The 14740-nt window shown below is 38.6% G+C and overlaps 1 protein-coding gene across 2 annotated transcripts in view; it reads left to right on the top strand.

Annotated features, from left to right (window-relative positions):
- CREB3L2 (cAMP responsive element binding protein 3 like 2) overlaps positions 1–14740 on the top strand; it is a 46595-nt gene that overhangs the window by 20152 nt on the left and 11703 nt on the right. Inside the window, exons 1-2 of one of the 2 annotated variants that reach the window (XM_063447576.1) lie at positions 12083–12141; positions 13683–13902. In XM_063447576.1, the coding sequence (XP_063303646.1) occupies positions 12139–12141; positions 13683–13902 (223 nt within the window). In that variant the 5' untranslated portion in view covers positions 12083–12138. Of the gene's footprint in view, positions 1–12082; positions 12142–13682; positions 13903–14740 lie in introns of those variants that run through there. The other variant, XM_063447575.1, reaches the window with a different exon arrangement.

The following is a 14740-nucleotide window of genomic DNA, read 5'->3' as shown; positions in this document are numbered from 1 at the left end:
ATTTTTCCACATTGCCAGAATTTAGTTTTTTTGATTGAGTTAACTTGTTTATACTAAAATTGTAAGGTTGGTTCATCAAACTGCACCGAACCCCTCATCTGTTGATAGACTTCACTTAGTTCTTTGTCTACCTTTACTTGTGACTTGTACATAGTAATCTATTTTTACCTTAAAGGGAAACTATTGTCACCAAAACAAGTTTGGCTAAATGAAGCAGATTTGGTGCATAGCCCATGCAATCTCACTGTTCACGTCTCTGCGATTTAGGAGTTAAATCACATTGTTTATGCAACTCTAGTCACACCTCCCCGCATGTGACTTACACAGCCTTCCTGAACACTTCCTGTAAAGAGAGCTCTAATGTTTACACTTCCTTTATTTTTTCTATTGAATTCAGATTTTCTTATTTTCTGCTCGTTTAATAACCTACTAAAATCTGTAGAAGCCTCCTGGGATTAAAGTTAAATTTACAGAGCAGGAGATAAGTTAACATCTGAATGAAAATGATTTTTTTTTTTCATGCAGGCTGTGTCAGTCACAGACAGGAGAGGGGTAACTATGGCTTTACAAACAGAAACAAAAGTGATTTAACTCCTAAATGGCAGAGAGTTGAGCAGTGCGACTGCATGGGGTATGATCTATACTCACAAATGGCTTTATTAAGCTAAAGTTGTTTTGATGCCTATAATGTCCCTTTAAAGAGATAAAATCACTTAATATTTTTGTCCACCTTTAGCATCTCCTATGTAGGCCAAGAGCTTACACAGTGTAATACACATTACAGACCAGAAATAATAGACATGAATTAAAATTAATTTTTGATTTCCATATTTTTTGCCTGCCTGTCTCTTTAATTCCATTGATTTACTGTGCCGATAAGCTTTCAGTCTCTGTAGAAAAAAGTCAAGTAAGCTGATAGTGTAAATTATATTATGGCTCAGTAAATGAATCTGTGTCTTCTTTTATAATTTTTTTTTTTTAAATGGGAGGCATAGAAAGAGAAATATGCAGGTAATGCTGTAGGCTATAGCAGTATGAAACCAGCTTTGTGCTTGGGAATAGAGGAGGTGTGTGTGACTGTTCGAGGAATGTAAACTCTCTCCCCTCCCTGAAGAATGTCTCCTGTCTGAATTTCACTCTGCACCAGGAACTATAATCTCAATTTGAAATGTGACAGTCTGTAGAATTCTGGAGAGCAGCAAGTTTCAGTGTTTTTTTTTTTTTTTTTTGCAAACAGGTACCTACACATTATTGTTATTATAGAGTCAACCAGCACTTCACATAAAAAAAAAAAAGAAACATTGTGATGGAGGGAGGTTTGAAATCCCTCCAAACTGTTATCTAACGTTTTTTAAATGTTTTGTGTCTTAAAATGGATTTGCCCCTGTGAGTCATGGATCTCTCAAAATTTACATTCAGAAATGTGTGTGAATATAATTTTCTTTTCTTTTTTCCTTTTTTTCCACGTAAATGGAAATTCCTTGTTGGATACATTTTGCCTGAGCTAATGGAATATACCTGCTTCAGCCATCAGAATAATGTTCTATTAGTGGAAAAGCTTTGTTCTTATATATTACGTTTTTAAACTTTTACAAATATTACACTATCACCTTTTTTCTTTTAAAACTATTACGTTGTTAAAAAAAAGGGGTTGTTTTGCATTTAAAAATTAAGCAAATTTACTTGTGATAATGATTACAAAATAATGTTTTGCCTATTGATATTAATACAATCAATGGCATTGAGAAGTGTGTGAAGTTGTGCTTACACTGTCTCTCCTGATCACAGAGCATAGTCTTTTCCTGGAAAAAGAACATTTTGCAATTCTACACCTCTGTGTTGGACTCTGGCATACAGTATCGGGGTCAATGTAAACTATATCAGGTTTGGCAATAATATTGCAAAACTAAGTGATTACAATGGATTTTTGACCCTCCAAGTATGATACAGAAACATTGAGTGATGTCATTTGGGGCATTTTTTTAAATGGACATGTATGTTTTATATATAGATCACCTTTTTTTATATTAATATTAGGGAAAAGCATGATTGGTCTATTTTCATATTTGGCTTTTTCTCACTGGGAGAGATCTATACATTTTGCCTGAATTTGAGCCTTAGAAGGATAACAATGATCAGATTTGTAAAACAATACACTAGCATTGCCTTTAATATTTTTTTCATATTACGGTATATGCATTGCAGTCTAGGTTGGTGCTATGTAAATAAAATAAATATGATGAAGATGGCAGGTTGGTAACATTTTATGGATATACTTCTTCTGAGCTACTATACAGATCATAAAGCTTCTTGAGGCTAATGCTTTTGTTTGCAAAAAGGAAAACTGTCATAGAGCAATACAATCTTTGGTCACAGGAATTAGTATACATGATTACATTAATACATGAGTATGAGTAAGAAATATTGATTGGGTACCGTTGATATCATTCAGACAGGGGCTTGAAATTTGAACTCCAATGTTAGCTAGATAGATTAAAAGTTACTGCAATCCTGGTGGGTTCACACTTACCAGGGCTGAATCTTCACTCACCAATAACTAGCAAGGCGAGTGGAAATTACGAGGCCTCATCAAGATTGTACATACGGTATCTTTTGCTGGGTCAAATCATATTTGCTATTTCCATCATTTATTTGCTGATCATAATCTTGTAGTTGACAACCGCCTATAACTATGACGCTAACTTGAAATGGGTAAATATATTACACCAATGACAATGACACTTCTTGGGAAAACCTTCTCTTGTTTGAGTTACATGTGACGTTTAAAGGGAAAGTGGTTAAACCAGATCCCTGCTCCTTGACTCACTGTTACAACTAGGTGATTGAGGATTAGAGTTAGTACCTAGTGAGCTTCTCTCAGTGCGGCACAGACCTTACACTATTCTGGGGACTACAGTTGTCCGACCCAAAACTTTATTCCTGTGTGGGGATTTTTTTCATGTTGATGAGCAACTTATAACTAATGCTGCCTGCAATATGTGAAATTTCTATTGTGCAGGATTTCTTGTTGCATGTAGTTATCATCTGCTGCTACTCAATATATATAAGAAAACATGGTGGATTTGGCATTTATGAAGACATAGTGGATCTGTATATGAAAGGCCTATATTCACTTGTCTTGTATCCCTACTGTTCTTATATTATCTCTCCTGTACAGTTACCTTAAGGATAAGTGCTGTGAGGGGCCACCTCCTCAACTATGTGAGCACACTGCTCTCTGTACAAAGGTTAACCAGGTGTTGTGGACTTCATCTTCCTTGATACATTTCCAGTATCATGGCTGTAAGAGCATTATGGGAGATACAGTCCACAACATCTGGAGTGCCGATGGTTCTCTGATAGGTATATGATAGATACAGTGTGTAATACCAGACAACAGAAGGGAGCAAAAAACTGAGTATTGTACCACCTAATAATACCATAACTAACTCACCACTTACTGCAAATAAAGAAACACTCCAAGCATGCTGTATTGATGATGGTACTTGGAACGCTCTGGCGTTCCCTCATTGTTAGTAGTCAATCAGTAGTTGTAGTCATGCCTCCACTACTTCTGATGGAGATCCAGCAGCTCCTAAATAGCAGCTTCCATTAGCTTTCCTGAGTCAAGCATTGAAGGGCCAGATCATTGGCTGAGAGCATTATCTGATCTTGCTTCCGGGTTCTCATTTTCATAATGTAGCATACTCTAATGTTTAAGCCCTCTGGCTATTAGAGCCAGAAATCTTATTTCCCTGTTTTCATATCATAACATACTGTGGCAGCATGCATGCGCAGTGCCGTCAGTCTGCCATAGAGAATCGTGGTATCCAATGATGATATGGGATAATCTTAGACACGCTTAAGGTCTACAAGGAGCATTGGGTTGGCCAGTCATCCTGGAGGCACGTCTCCAATGTGACGCAGCCTGAGGGGTATTTCACGGCAACTTCATGGAAGACTCACTGCTTGAGAAAGTTCAATAATGTTTTTTGTTTATTTCTTAATTTTCTTTATGGCGGACCTAGTTGATGAGGGGCATCAGGGCTATAGCATTAGAAACAAAGATACGTATTCCAAACACTATTGTTTCTAGTGTTCCTTTAACCTATTGACCCATTTCCAGACCCACCCAAATTATTTTTTTTTCCATTTCCAAAAGTATTAATTAGTCCTATTTCAGTCAATTAAAGAGCCCATCCCTGCTGTTAGACTCCACTGGACAAATCTAATCCTAAAGGAAAGAGATTGATTCTATAATTATAAGCTAAGTGAACCATTGCTCAAATGCCCAGAGGCAGTGTCCCGTTAATATATGTTTTGCTAATCAATACTTTAAAACTGATTACTTTTTTTGAAATTTAAAGTTGTAGGACCAATTTACAGCACTTTTATATTGTGATTATATAGCTTTGTAAAGATTGCATTGCTGCAATTTATTTATTATAAGTGTTAACCCAACAAAAAAAAACCAGTGGCTTCATCCCACCATTTGTATAAGCCAGCCCGAAACTATTTCTGTGCTGGCTAATGACGATAATGAAGCAGATTGGTTAAAGGGACACTGTAGGCACCCAGACCACTTCAGCCCATTGAAGTGGTCTGGGTGCCAATTTCCATCACCCTTAACCCTGCAAGTGTAATTATTGCAGTTTTATTAAACTGAAATAATTACCTTGCAGGGTTAAGTCCTCCTCTAGTAAGGAGGTATATATATTCCGACTTCTTAGACGACTTTTGGTCGTCTAAACGACACTGGACGTTCTTACGCTATGCATGAGGACATCCAGCTTCGCCGGAATCCCCATGTGGAGGTCTAATGCGCGCGCGCAGCCATTGTGTGGGCGGAGCCTGACCCTCGGCGTTGGATTCAGGTAAGTGTCTGAAGTGGTTTTAACCCCTTCAGCGATGTGGGATGGGGTCGGGAGGGAGGGGTATTCCAGTATTCTCTAGTGACAGGAAAACTGGTTTGTTTTCCTGGCACTGGAGAATCCCTTTAAACTCCCGTTTAAGCTGCATAAACAGAATCCAGGCACCATGATCACTGAAGTGGTAATGGTGCTTTGAGTAACACTTTAATTGATGATAATGGTAAATAAATCATTGCCATGCTTTCAGGGTTATTCACTAAACCATGAACTGACAGGGAATTTCAAATTTTTAGGCCAAAACCGTCACACTGGAAAACAATTACAACTTGGTTATATTCATAGCTCTTCTATTTTGGCTTGGTCAGTTTCCAATCCTGCAAGTCTTAAAGGGTCAAACACTTGTGTGTGGATGGAGCTTTTGGTTCAAATATAGACATGCCCAATTACTTATGGTAATTCGCTAAACTGAGCTTTGTGGAGATTAGACAAGGAAATTGCAAATTGTAGGCCTAAAAACTGAGCTGCATTTTTCCAGTTAATTTCTTATCAACTAAAATGTGCATTTTTACTGTCAGTTCTCCAGTGTAGTGATTAACTCCTGTGGCATCCACATATTCACTGCCCAAAATAAACAGACTTATTCATTAAAGTGAGAATTCCAACTGAATGTCAAATTTAAGGCCAAAGTGGCAGAACTGCAAAAATTCAACTATAGTTGAACTAAAGCCAACTATAGTTTAAATTCAGCTAATCTGGTCTTAAATTTAAATTTCACTTTGAATAACCCTGCAACTCTTTGCTAAATTAAAGTTACCACATGTTGGAGAGAAGAAATACCATCATGTTGCATCTCTCCAAGATCATTCTTTTAGCCTTTGAAGTTTAATATCTGTAAAAGTCGCATCCCCCAACTACAAACTATAGTGGAGCAGTTTATCTGTTGGTCTGGGAGGAGCTCTGGTTTGTAATGAAAGCCAGATGTTTGTTGAGACCAGCCCGGGATATACTATACACAAGAGGCTGATTTCCTAGCTATTTCCAGAGTACAGAGCTTCCCCCACTTGGCAAGATTTTATAAGAGGCAACGTTTTTCACCGGCTTCTTGACACACTTTAAAAAACAAAACCTACAATTTTATTCTCAATAGGAGTCTCATGTTATTCTGTACTTTTTTTTGTTTTGTTTTTTTCCACTTACACAAAACGTATTCATTCATGTTGGCAGTTTAACTTTAAGTAGAAAACGTGTGCAAACCGTCTTAAAGTGGTGACATTTTAAAACTTTTATGAAGCCAAAGTAAATTTAAAAAAAACTGACTGAAGTAGCATTTTATAAATGGTTAAAATGTAGGTCCTAAGTTATTGATGCTTTACAATGCTTATGGTTTGCAAAGCTTCAGGGGAATTGTAGTTCTCCCACAGATGAGAGTCCACCTTTTTGCCTGCCCTGTTTTAGATACTCTGAATGCATCTTCGCCTCTAATCTGATGAAGCATTGACAAAGGAAGCTTATCTATATCACAGTTTTAACGTCAGATTGATGTAAGAGATTATGTCCGTAAATGTTAGGTTACTAATATTAAAGTGGTAGAGACTGTACCCGCTGCACAATGTAGATATGTCACATGTGCATGCATGCATGCATGTATGTATGTATGTATATATATATATGTATTCATGGTTCAATGGAATGTATCAGGTATTTCTGAAAGATTTACAGAATGCTTTGCCAAAATGATAGTGTGGTCAATTTGTCAATCTCTAGCTTGTAGTCATAACCTAGCAATGTGGGGAAAAGATAAGGTTTGCAAAATTCAGTACATCGTATTTGTTCACTTTAAAGTGCTAGTTCATACAATTTAGAACATATTGCCCTCTCCTCCCCTTTATAAAATTTTCAAGGCAGTTAATATTGCACATATTGCTATCTTTCAAAGGACACTGACAAAAAAACAACAAAAAACCTAACCTGGCGTTAGTAATTAGTTTAGCTCAATTACATTTTAATGTTTCCCTTTAAAAAAGTAGTTTTTAACCTCTATTGACCGGAAACAAAATTATGTACATGGTAGTCGATCAAGAGTCACTGGTTTAAAAAAAAAAAAAAAAATGGTGAATGTGTTAAACCATAGTGAGTTAATATGACGGATTTCAGATTTAACCACTTGACCAGTAGACACAAAGTAAGCATTCTGTACTTATTACAAAGACAGTAATGCCTTAATGTAAATCAATTTTGTATGAAAGAGGTAACTTCATATACCGTATTTGCCTAACCTAACTGTTATGCATACTTTTGCTGTGAGATGCTCTGCATTGTAGATCAGACAATGCGTGTTGCTGAAAGACGAAAGGAAAATAAATCAGAATCCAACTAGTCTTAAAATCATATAATACATTAATGGCAACCCCCAGTGTTCTTTCTGTAAAATGTAGAATAAAGACATTCACACACGCGTTAGTAGTTTTCTGCTGTGTGCTCCATTTGTTTATATTGATATTCTGTACTGGCCAATAAATAGTTAACACAAGTGAATTATACCCCAGGTGCAGACAAGCATTTTAATGTCCCATTAACAGATTTTTTTAGGGAGATGACCCATGACCCCAATCTATTTACCTGGAGGTAGATTTTTGATGTTCAAATTGCTAGTTCTGGTATATTGTAAACAGAGATGGAAGGCATCTGACAAAATGTCAGTATAGCAACATTTACAAGTCTGAGCAGCAATTTTCTTTAATGGTAGTGTTCGTTGCAAACCAAAACGTGCACTTTTAAAAACACTAGACAAATAAGTGCTGGCAGAACCAAACAGACATCAGCCACAAAGTAAGTTATCATAAAGCAAGGCCCCAGGCTGCTGGAGATTTGCTTTATATCCCTGGTCTCTGCAGACAAGCCTCAGCGCTGCCTTGACGCGTACTGTGAGTGATAGCAATATGCGTACAGGTGTTAGCTGGCAGGACACAGTCATCCATTGTAAAAATAATCTATCACCTAGTCAAGAACAGAGGAAAAATGTTCTCACATATATTGGCCATATTTACTAGTCAAACGCTCCAGACTAGTGATATATATTTGAATCTGGATCGCTGAGCATCGTGGGTAAGAAAGTCCCCTACAGCAATGGTAACAAAGCTGTGCTCCTATGAGTCAAGAAGGGAGGGACAATGAGTTTCTTCTTCTCTGAGTGCAAGCTGATTACTCCACATTCTAGCACTCTAAGTGTTAACAGGCTGTAAAACAACCTAGTAAAGAGCTATATTGCAATAAGAGCTATTCTTACCAGAATAAAAATGCCAGTGAATCAAAGGTTCTACTGAAAAAAAGAAGAAAAAAGGGAACTATATATAATTGTCACATTTTTTCCTGTGTATCTGCAAGATAAATAAAGTGCAGGTATCATACGAGCAGATTGGGAGTTTGATTAAAAAAAAAAAAAAAAGACCCCCAAAAGTGCACCGTAATACACAGTGAGTCCTGGGGGTCCCTGTAGTCCATTCCAGTGTAATGAAGACTATGTAGTGCAGGGGTCTGCAGTGAAAGTGTACACTAGGATTTATACTTCCCCCATTAGGGTAAAACAAAAAATAGAAAAAGTTAAATCTGGCCCCTATTAAACTTTTTGATGGGCTGACACTAAGATGTGTCTGCATGATGCAATCTTCTCCAGACTCTGTGCAATCCACATTCTGAGTTAGTGTCTAGTGCGGAGGATTATAGCCCAACATCTGGCACAGATGTCTGCTGTCTTACTTTGCCAGCAGGAAAAAGAGGGAGAGAAATCTTCCATGCCTCACTCTCCTTAAAGCGGTACTGTCACTCCTCTCCCTGAAAAATTTGTATTTCATAAAGATAGAATCTTTATGAAATATCATATTGACTGTGTTGGAATTTCACTTAATACCAACCCAGTCAAGAGATATACTGAGACAAACTAGGGACTACTACTTTCTGAGAGGGCACAAACAGGGCATTACATGCAAATTAACTTCTTAATTTTGATTTCCTTTTTTTTGTTAGTTTTCTTGTAGGTGTTCCCCACTGAATTCCAAGATGTACCCGCCCTCTTATATACCAGAGGATCATTACATAAGTCAGTTTGAAGGCAGTTATGATGTCTGATCATAATTTACTAATATAATACATGAATTTAAAATGTAAATATAATTGCTACTTACTAATGTGCTGGATTGGAAAAATAAACACATATTAAACAGTGTTAATCTCGAAATATATTTAATCTCCTGTATCATACTGTTTGTTATGTACAGCATGGGCACATTTTTACCCCTCTTCGAAAAACATATACAACCCCCACTCCAAACTCAGCATTTTTCCAGCCAGCTCACATATTTCATTGCCCATTCTTTACACTTCTTAGTTTAGTGAATAAACCCCTTTGTCTCAGTTTGAAAAGCCTACTTGTGACCATTGTCAGTGTGGATACAGTACATACATAACAATCTTTGTGCTATGCTATCAGTATATGGCGCCTCTGCACAGTGCACCAAGATAACCAAACCCCCGCTGTTTCCAGCAAGACATTTCCTATTTAATACTGTCCACATCCCAGTTTCAATATTTTTAGCTGTAAGAACAGCCAAATGTGCCGGTGACTCATGGAAAAGGCATCGAGTTTCAGAGTTTGTGGATTCTGTGCTCCCCTATTCAACCGTCTGGTTTTATTTTCCAGTAATGAGTTTAGAATGAACCTTTTAACCATTTGAGTGCTAAAGATCTGTACAATGCGTTGAAACACATTGCTTATACCTCCGGCACTCACTGGGTTAAACCCCCCCTATCCCCCACCCCTCTTTTTAATTGTTGTGTTTTAATAACTGGAACTACCATCGGACAATTATTTCTTATTTTGTGTTTTTGCAGTGCATAAGAGTAGTACAAACAGGCTTGAGGTACACCAACGGCAACCCTCAGACACATTAGCATACTTAAAGGACCACTCTAGGCACCCAGACCACTTCAGCTTAATGAAGTGGTCTGGGTGCCAGGTCCAGCTAGCTTTTACCCTTTTTTTTTTATAAACATAGCAGTTTCAGAGAAACTGCTATGTTTATACTGAGGGTTAAGCCAGCCTCCAGAGCCTCTAGTGGCTGTCTCATTGACAGCCGCTAGAGGCGCTTGCGTGCTTCTCACTGTGAAAATCACAGTGAGAGCACGCAAGCGTCCATAGGAAAGCATTATGAATGCTTTCCTATGCGACCGGCTGAATGCGAGCGCGGCTCCTGCCGCGCATGCGCATTCAGCCGATGACGTCGCGAGAAAGAAGAGGAGGAAAGCTCCGCGCCCGGCGCTGGAGAAAGAGGTAAGTTTAACCCCTTCCTCCCCCCAGAGCCCGGCGGGAGTGGGTCCCTGAGGGTGGGGGCACCCTCAGGGCACTCTAGTGCCAGGAAAACGAGTATGTTTTCCTGGCACTAGAGTGGTCCTTTAACATTTGAGGTAGTTGAGGACATATGCACAATTTTATATTTTAAACAAGCTAAAACATGCGCTGTGGGCTAACTTAATGGATAGCAAGACTGAGTAGTTGTGCATTCTGCCAATATGAGAAGTCTAGCAAGCATTTAACTGTGACATGCTATGTTGAAATCACATAATACAATACTTGCTAATTGCACGACTAAGGGTAGATCACAAATGCCTCGTTTCCACTGAGCGGATCGGTTCGGTTTGCTATTTTGGGTGTTTCCATTATGAAAGTGGTCCATATAAGCGAACCGTACCGATTCATTCAGGGTCCTGCTTCAGATGTAGGGCCATAGGAAATGGAAAGGTTCGGTTAGGGCGGAGCTACTATACAATCCATTGATTGGTGGACAGAAAGAGCATTTTTTCTAAACCCTGCATGGCCCTGAAAGGTCTGACTTGCAGTGGAAACGCTCACCAGAATGGGCTGGTCCATTCTAAACCTTCCAAACTGTACCGACCCGAACCGATCCGCTCAGTGGAAACGAGGCAATAGTGTGGTCTGTTCTGTATTCAGGCTGCGTAGGTATGCCACCCGATCCAGCGCCATTTTGCAGAGCTTGGTAATTAAGTCGTGATTTTTACCATTTGTTTTTGGTGGACGTTCGTCGTGGGTAACCAAGCTAGCCCGTTCAACTGGGGAGTATTTCCGAGCTCAGTGGGGCGTATGAGGCTTTGGCAGCTCAGATCAGGGGGCTGGGGGGGAGTTAGGAGAGTCGTTCTCGGCTGTGTCTTGAGTCGGCGGGAGGAAAGCGTCTGCCTTTCCCCCACACTTGCTTTGGAAGGCCACAACGTGTTGCCGCGGTTCCCGGGCACTCAGAGCTTCGGTTCTAGGGTCAAACGGAACATGTAGGATTCCCCAGCTTGCAGGGTTCTGTTTTTCGAGGTTGCCAGCACTTCAGCCCGAGCATACACCGGGTAAGTGGATCATGCAGCGGGAGCTCATGCGAGACATGGCTCCCCCCCCCCCCCCCCCCCCGATTTTAACTAACACTCTTATTGAAGCCTACATTTTGCTATTTGGTTTGCAAATTCAACTCACAATAATTTGCTGTTATTTATTTATTTATTTATAAAATATTTTACCAGGAAAGATACATTGAGATTTCTCTCGTTTTCAAGTATGTCCTGGGTCCACAAATAGTTAAGAGAATAATCCCATCGGTAATATAATTATTCACATTGGTATATATGCTGCCTTTAAATGGGTTTAAACATTCAACATTATTTGTCCATTTGTATAATGTTATGGGGTATAATGAATTTTGAAATTCATTTAACACTAATATTGGAATCCAAATTACCAGTCAGTTGTGTGAGTGTTCGTTTTTATCTCTTTGGTCGATTATTTTTTTTTTATGTCCCCCATAAAGTAATCTTCACAGTCAGTGACTCAGTGTGTGCAAATGACATTATCCTGTAAGTGACAGACAGATAGTATAGTTTTCTTGTCATTACCATGCATCAGAAACATTTAACTGTTTGCATTCCATAGTTAAAGCAATGTATTGTTTTACAATTTAATGTAAACAGAACTTGCAGACAATGGGCTAAACAAGCCTCAACAACTAGCTCAGTCAACAGTTATCCAGCCTGTAAAATTAGTAGGGGTATTTTAGATGGATGGGTGGGGGTAGGGAGTGGGCACACAGACATGGCAGAAGCCGTGGTTACATGTGTGTTTGATACATTTCACACTGCTTCTGTGTGTAGTTCACAAAGAGTTCACCCATATAAACACTACTGTACACAGAGCTGTGTTTGTTTCTGGGAACCACAGATGGTATGTCTCAGCTGGGGGGACTGATCCAGTGCTTGTGTTTACCATGGTAATGGAGACTGTTTTATGGTGTCTTTTTTACCTCCGAATATGGAGAACTGTAGCTAAAGGGATTGGCATAACTATTTAATGACTGTAGGACTCCCGGCTACTGAACATAATATATATAACCATTATACCCTTTGCGAGTCAAATATCAAATAACAGGACAAAAAAGAAAGGTTTGTTTTGTTTTTTGAGGGTGTGTGTTATTCGGGTATAGGAATGCCTTTGTGTCATTGTTCATTAATTTAGAACAAAATCTTATCATCGCTCTAAATTAAATTTGAACAGGTTAATTACGTCACAAAATTCTCATGCAGCTCTTACATACAAGAATAATTTATTTGCTTATATGAAGTGAAATGTTAAGAGCAGGTCATACTCTATTATATCCTGTGTACTTTTGAAAAACTGCTTTGTATTTAAGGTTATTGAGGTTGGGGTGTGCCCTGGAACTAATAATAAGACAGATTGATTAGGCGGCACCCCACAAATCAATTTAATGCATGACAGAGTTCCATAAAAAAAAACCAAAAAAAATAAATAAAACATAGTCATGTTTGTTTCAGACAAGAAAGATTTTGGGAGTTTCAAGTACATAATAAACAGGAAGTATTTGTGAACAGTCAGAAGAGGAGGAAGTGATGGTTTTCTGCACAATTCCTTCTCTAAAGAAGTTAACTTAAACATGGTCAGCCTGCAATTTCTTTGTGATCACTAAGCATTTGCTTTGTCCAGTATTTAGTAAAGTGCAAGAGACTTATTCCAACAGCAGGTTGCGAGGAGTTGATGATAAATTAATTAAATACATTTTGGCCAAAAGAGAGAGATATCCATCCATGTTGGATATAAATATTGTAAAGCTCTGTGGAATAAGTTAGCGTTATATAAATGCCAAAAATACTACTAATAATAACTCAGCTGCATTGGAGTTTTTATACTTTTTTTTTTTTCCCCCCAGCACTGCTGTTTTGACAACGTTGTCCGTTCACCACAACTTCCTGTTTAGAGAATAAACTCAAACTGTGAACCCTGCAAGAGGTGTTAGAGTCGTTCAGGGTGGTCTGTTTGCTTGAAGCTGCTTCTTCACTTCTAACTCAAACATAAACCAGAACTGATGATGTTAGATTTTCCCACCAGCAGTCTCTAAGTAAACTAAAAAGATATAGGCATTCCCGTTAAGTGCTAAAAGAACTGATTTCCAAAGAACCAAAAATGTAACCCTGTGAATACAAGAGGTTTTGTTCATCACATCCTATAGACTGTAAGCTCATTTGAGCAGGGCCCTCTTCAATTTATTATTCCTGTAAGTTTTTGTAATTGTCTCATTTATTGTTCAGTCTCCCCCCTTTGATGATATTGAAAAGTGCTACGGAATATGCTGGCACTATATAAATACCAGTAATAATAATAATAATAATAGTCAAGTATATGCCACTATTCTGGAATTATTTTTGTGTATTGTATATTCATGCATATTTATCTCTTTGTTTCTTCCTCAGCCCTTCTCGGAACTGCTTGATGACTCTGCTCTTCTGGATGTCTTGGGGCAACTCATGGGAGACCCATTCCTTAATGACAAGTATGAGATGATGGAGGTGGAGATGAATCCCAGTTCCCCATCTCCTATGATTAAGGCTGAGCATAGCTATTCTCTGTGTGGAGACTCCCGTCCACAGTCACCTTTCACCCACGGTTCTTCAGATGACAACTTTAGCGATGGTATGTGTAGTGGACAAGTGTGCAGATCAGATTATTGTTTAATAATCTTATTACCACAGTAAGGCCAGACTAACATAGGGGCTATTGGAGCAACAGCTCCAGACACATGCATTGGGACAGGCCCAAAGCAGCCAAAATATATATGTTGAGTTTTTAGTTGTTGATTTTTGTTTTTTACCCCATGTATTTTAAAGTAAGCTGCTGCCACTACGGTGACGATCCATTCACATGAAACTATATATTTTTTTTAAACTATTTTTTTATTAAATGTTACCCAGTATTTATCCTGTACTGGGCACTAAGTCTGGGTTTCGTGTTGTATGTGCATCCTCAAAGCCAGATATGCAAGATCACTATCACAAAGGATGGTGAAGCGAGCGAGGTCATATGGACCAGCAAAATATTTGCTATATTTCACATATGTAGTCAGTCTACTACTATGACAGTGGGATGTACATTTGACTTTTCTCAATAAGTCCATCAAACTTTTCAGCTCCAGACAGACTGAGACATACTTTGCGCACTGAACAGTACCATATCTCAATGCCATAAAAATCACGAAACATAGATTTTAAGGGGTTCTGCCATTAGATGTTTTGAACTGAGACTAAAAGCTGCATATTGACTGGAAGTTGAGGGTCTGTGGAACATCAGAAAAGAGGAGCTGGGATTGTAAAAAACACAGCATAGAATACTGAAGAGAGTGTCTTGAGTTTGGAAGCTAGGGTTTTTAGGGAGATTGGGCTAGAATATGGCTAGCAGCCTGTCTCTTACAACCTTCTACACAGCAGCTCATTGTCAGCACACAGCGCCCAGACAGGGGTTAAAGTCTTCTCTG

Source organism: Pelobates fuscus, chromosome 3 (assembly GCF_036172605.1).
Source record: "Pelobates fuscus isolate aPelFus1 chromosome 3, aPelFus1.pri, whole genome shotgun sequence".
Taxonomy (NCBI): Eukaryota; Metazoa; Chordata; class Amphibia; order Anura; family Pelobatidae; genus Pelobates; species Pelobates fuscus.
This window is presented reverse-complemented; position numbering and strand designations above follow the sequence as displayed.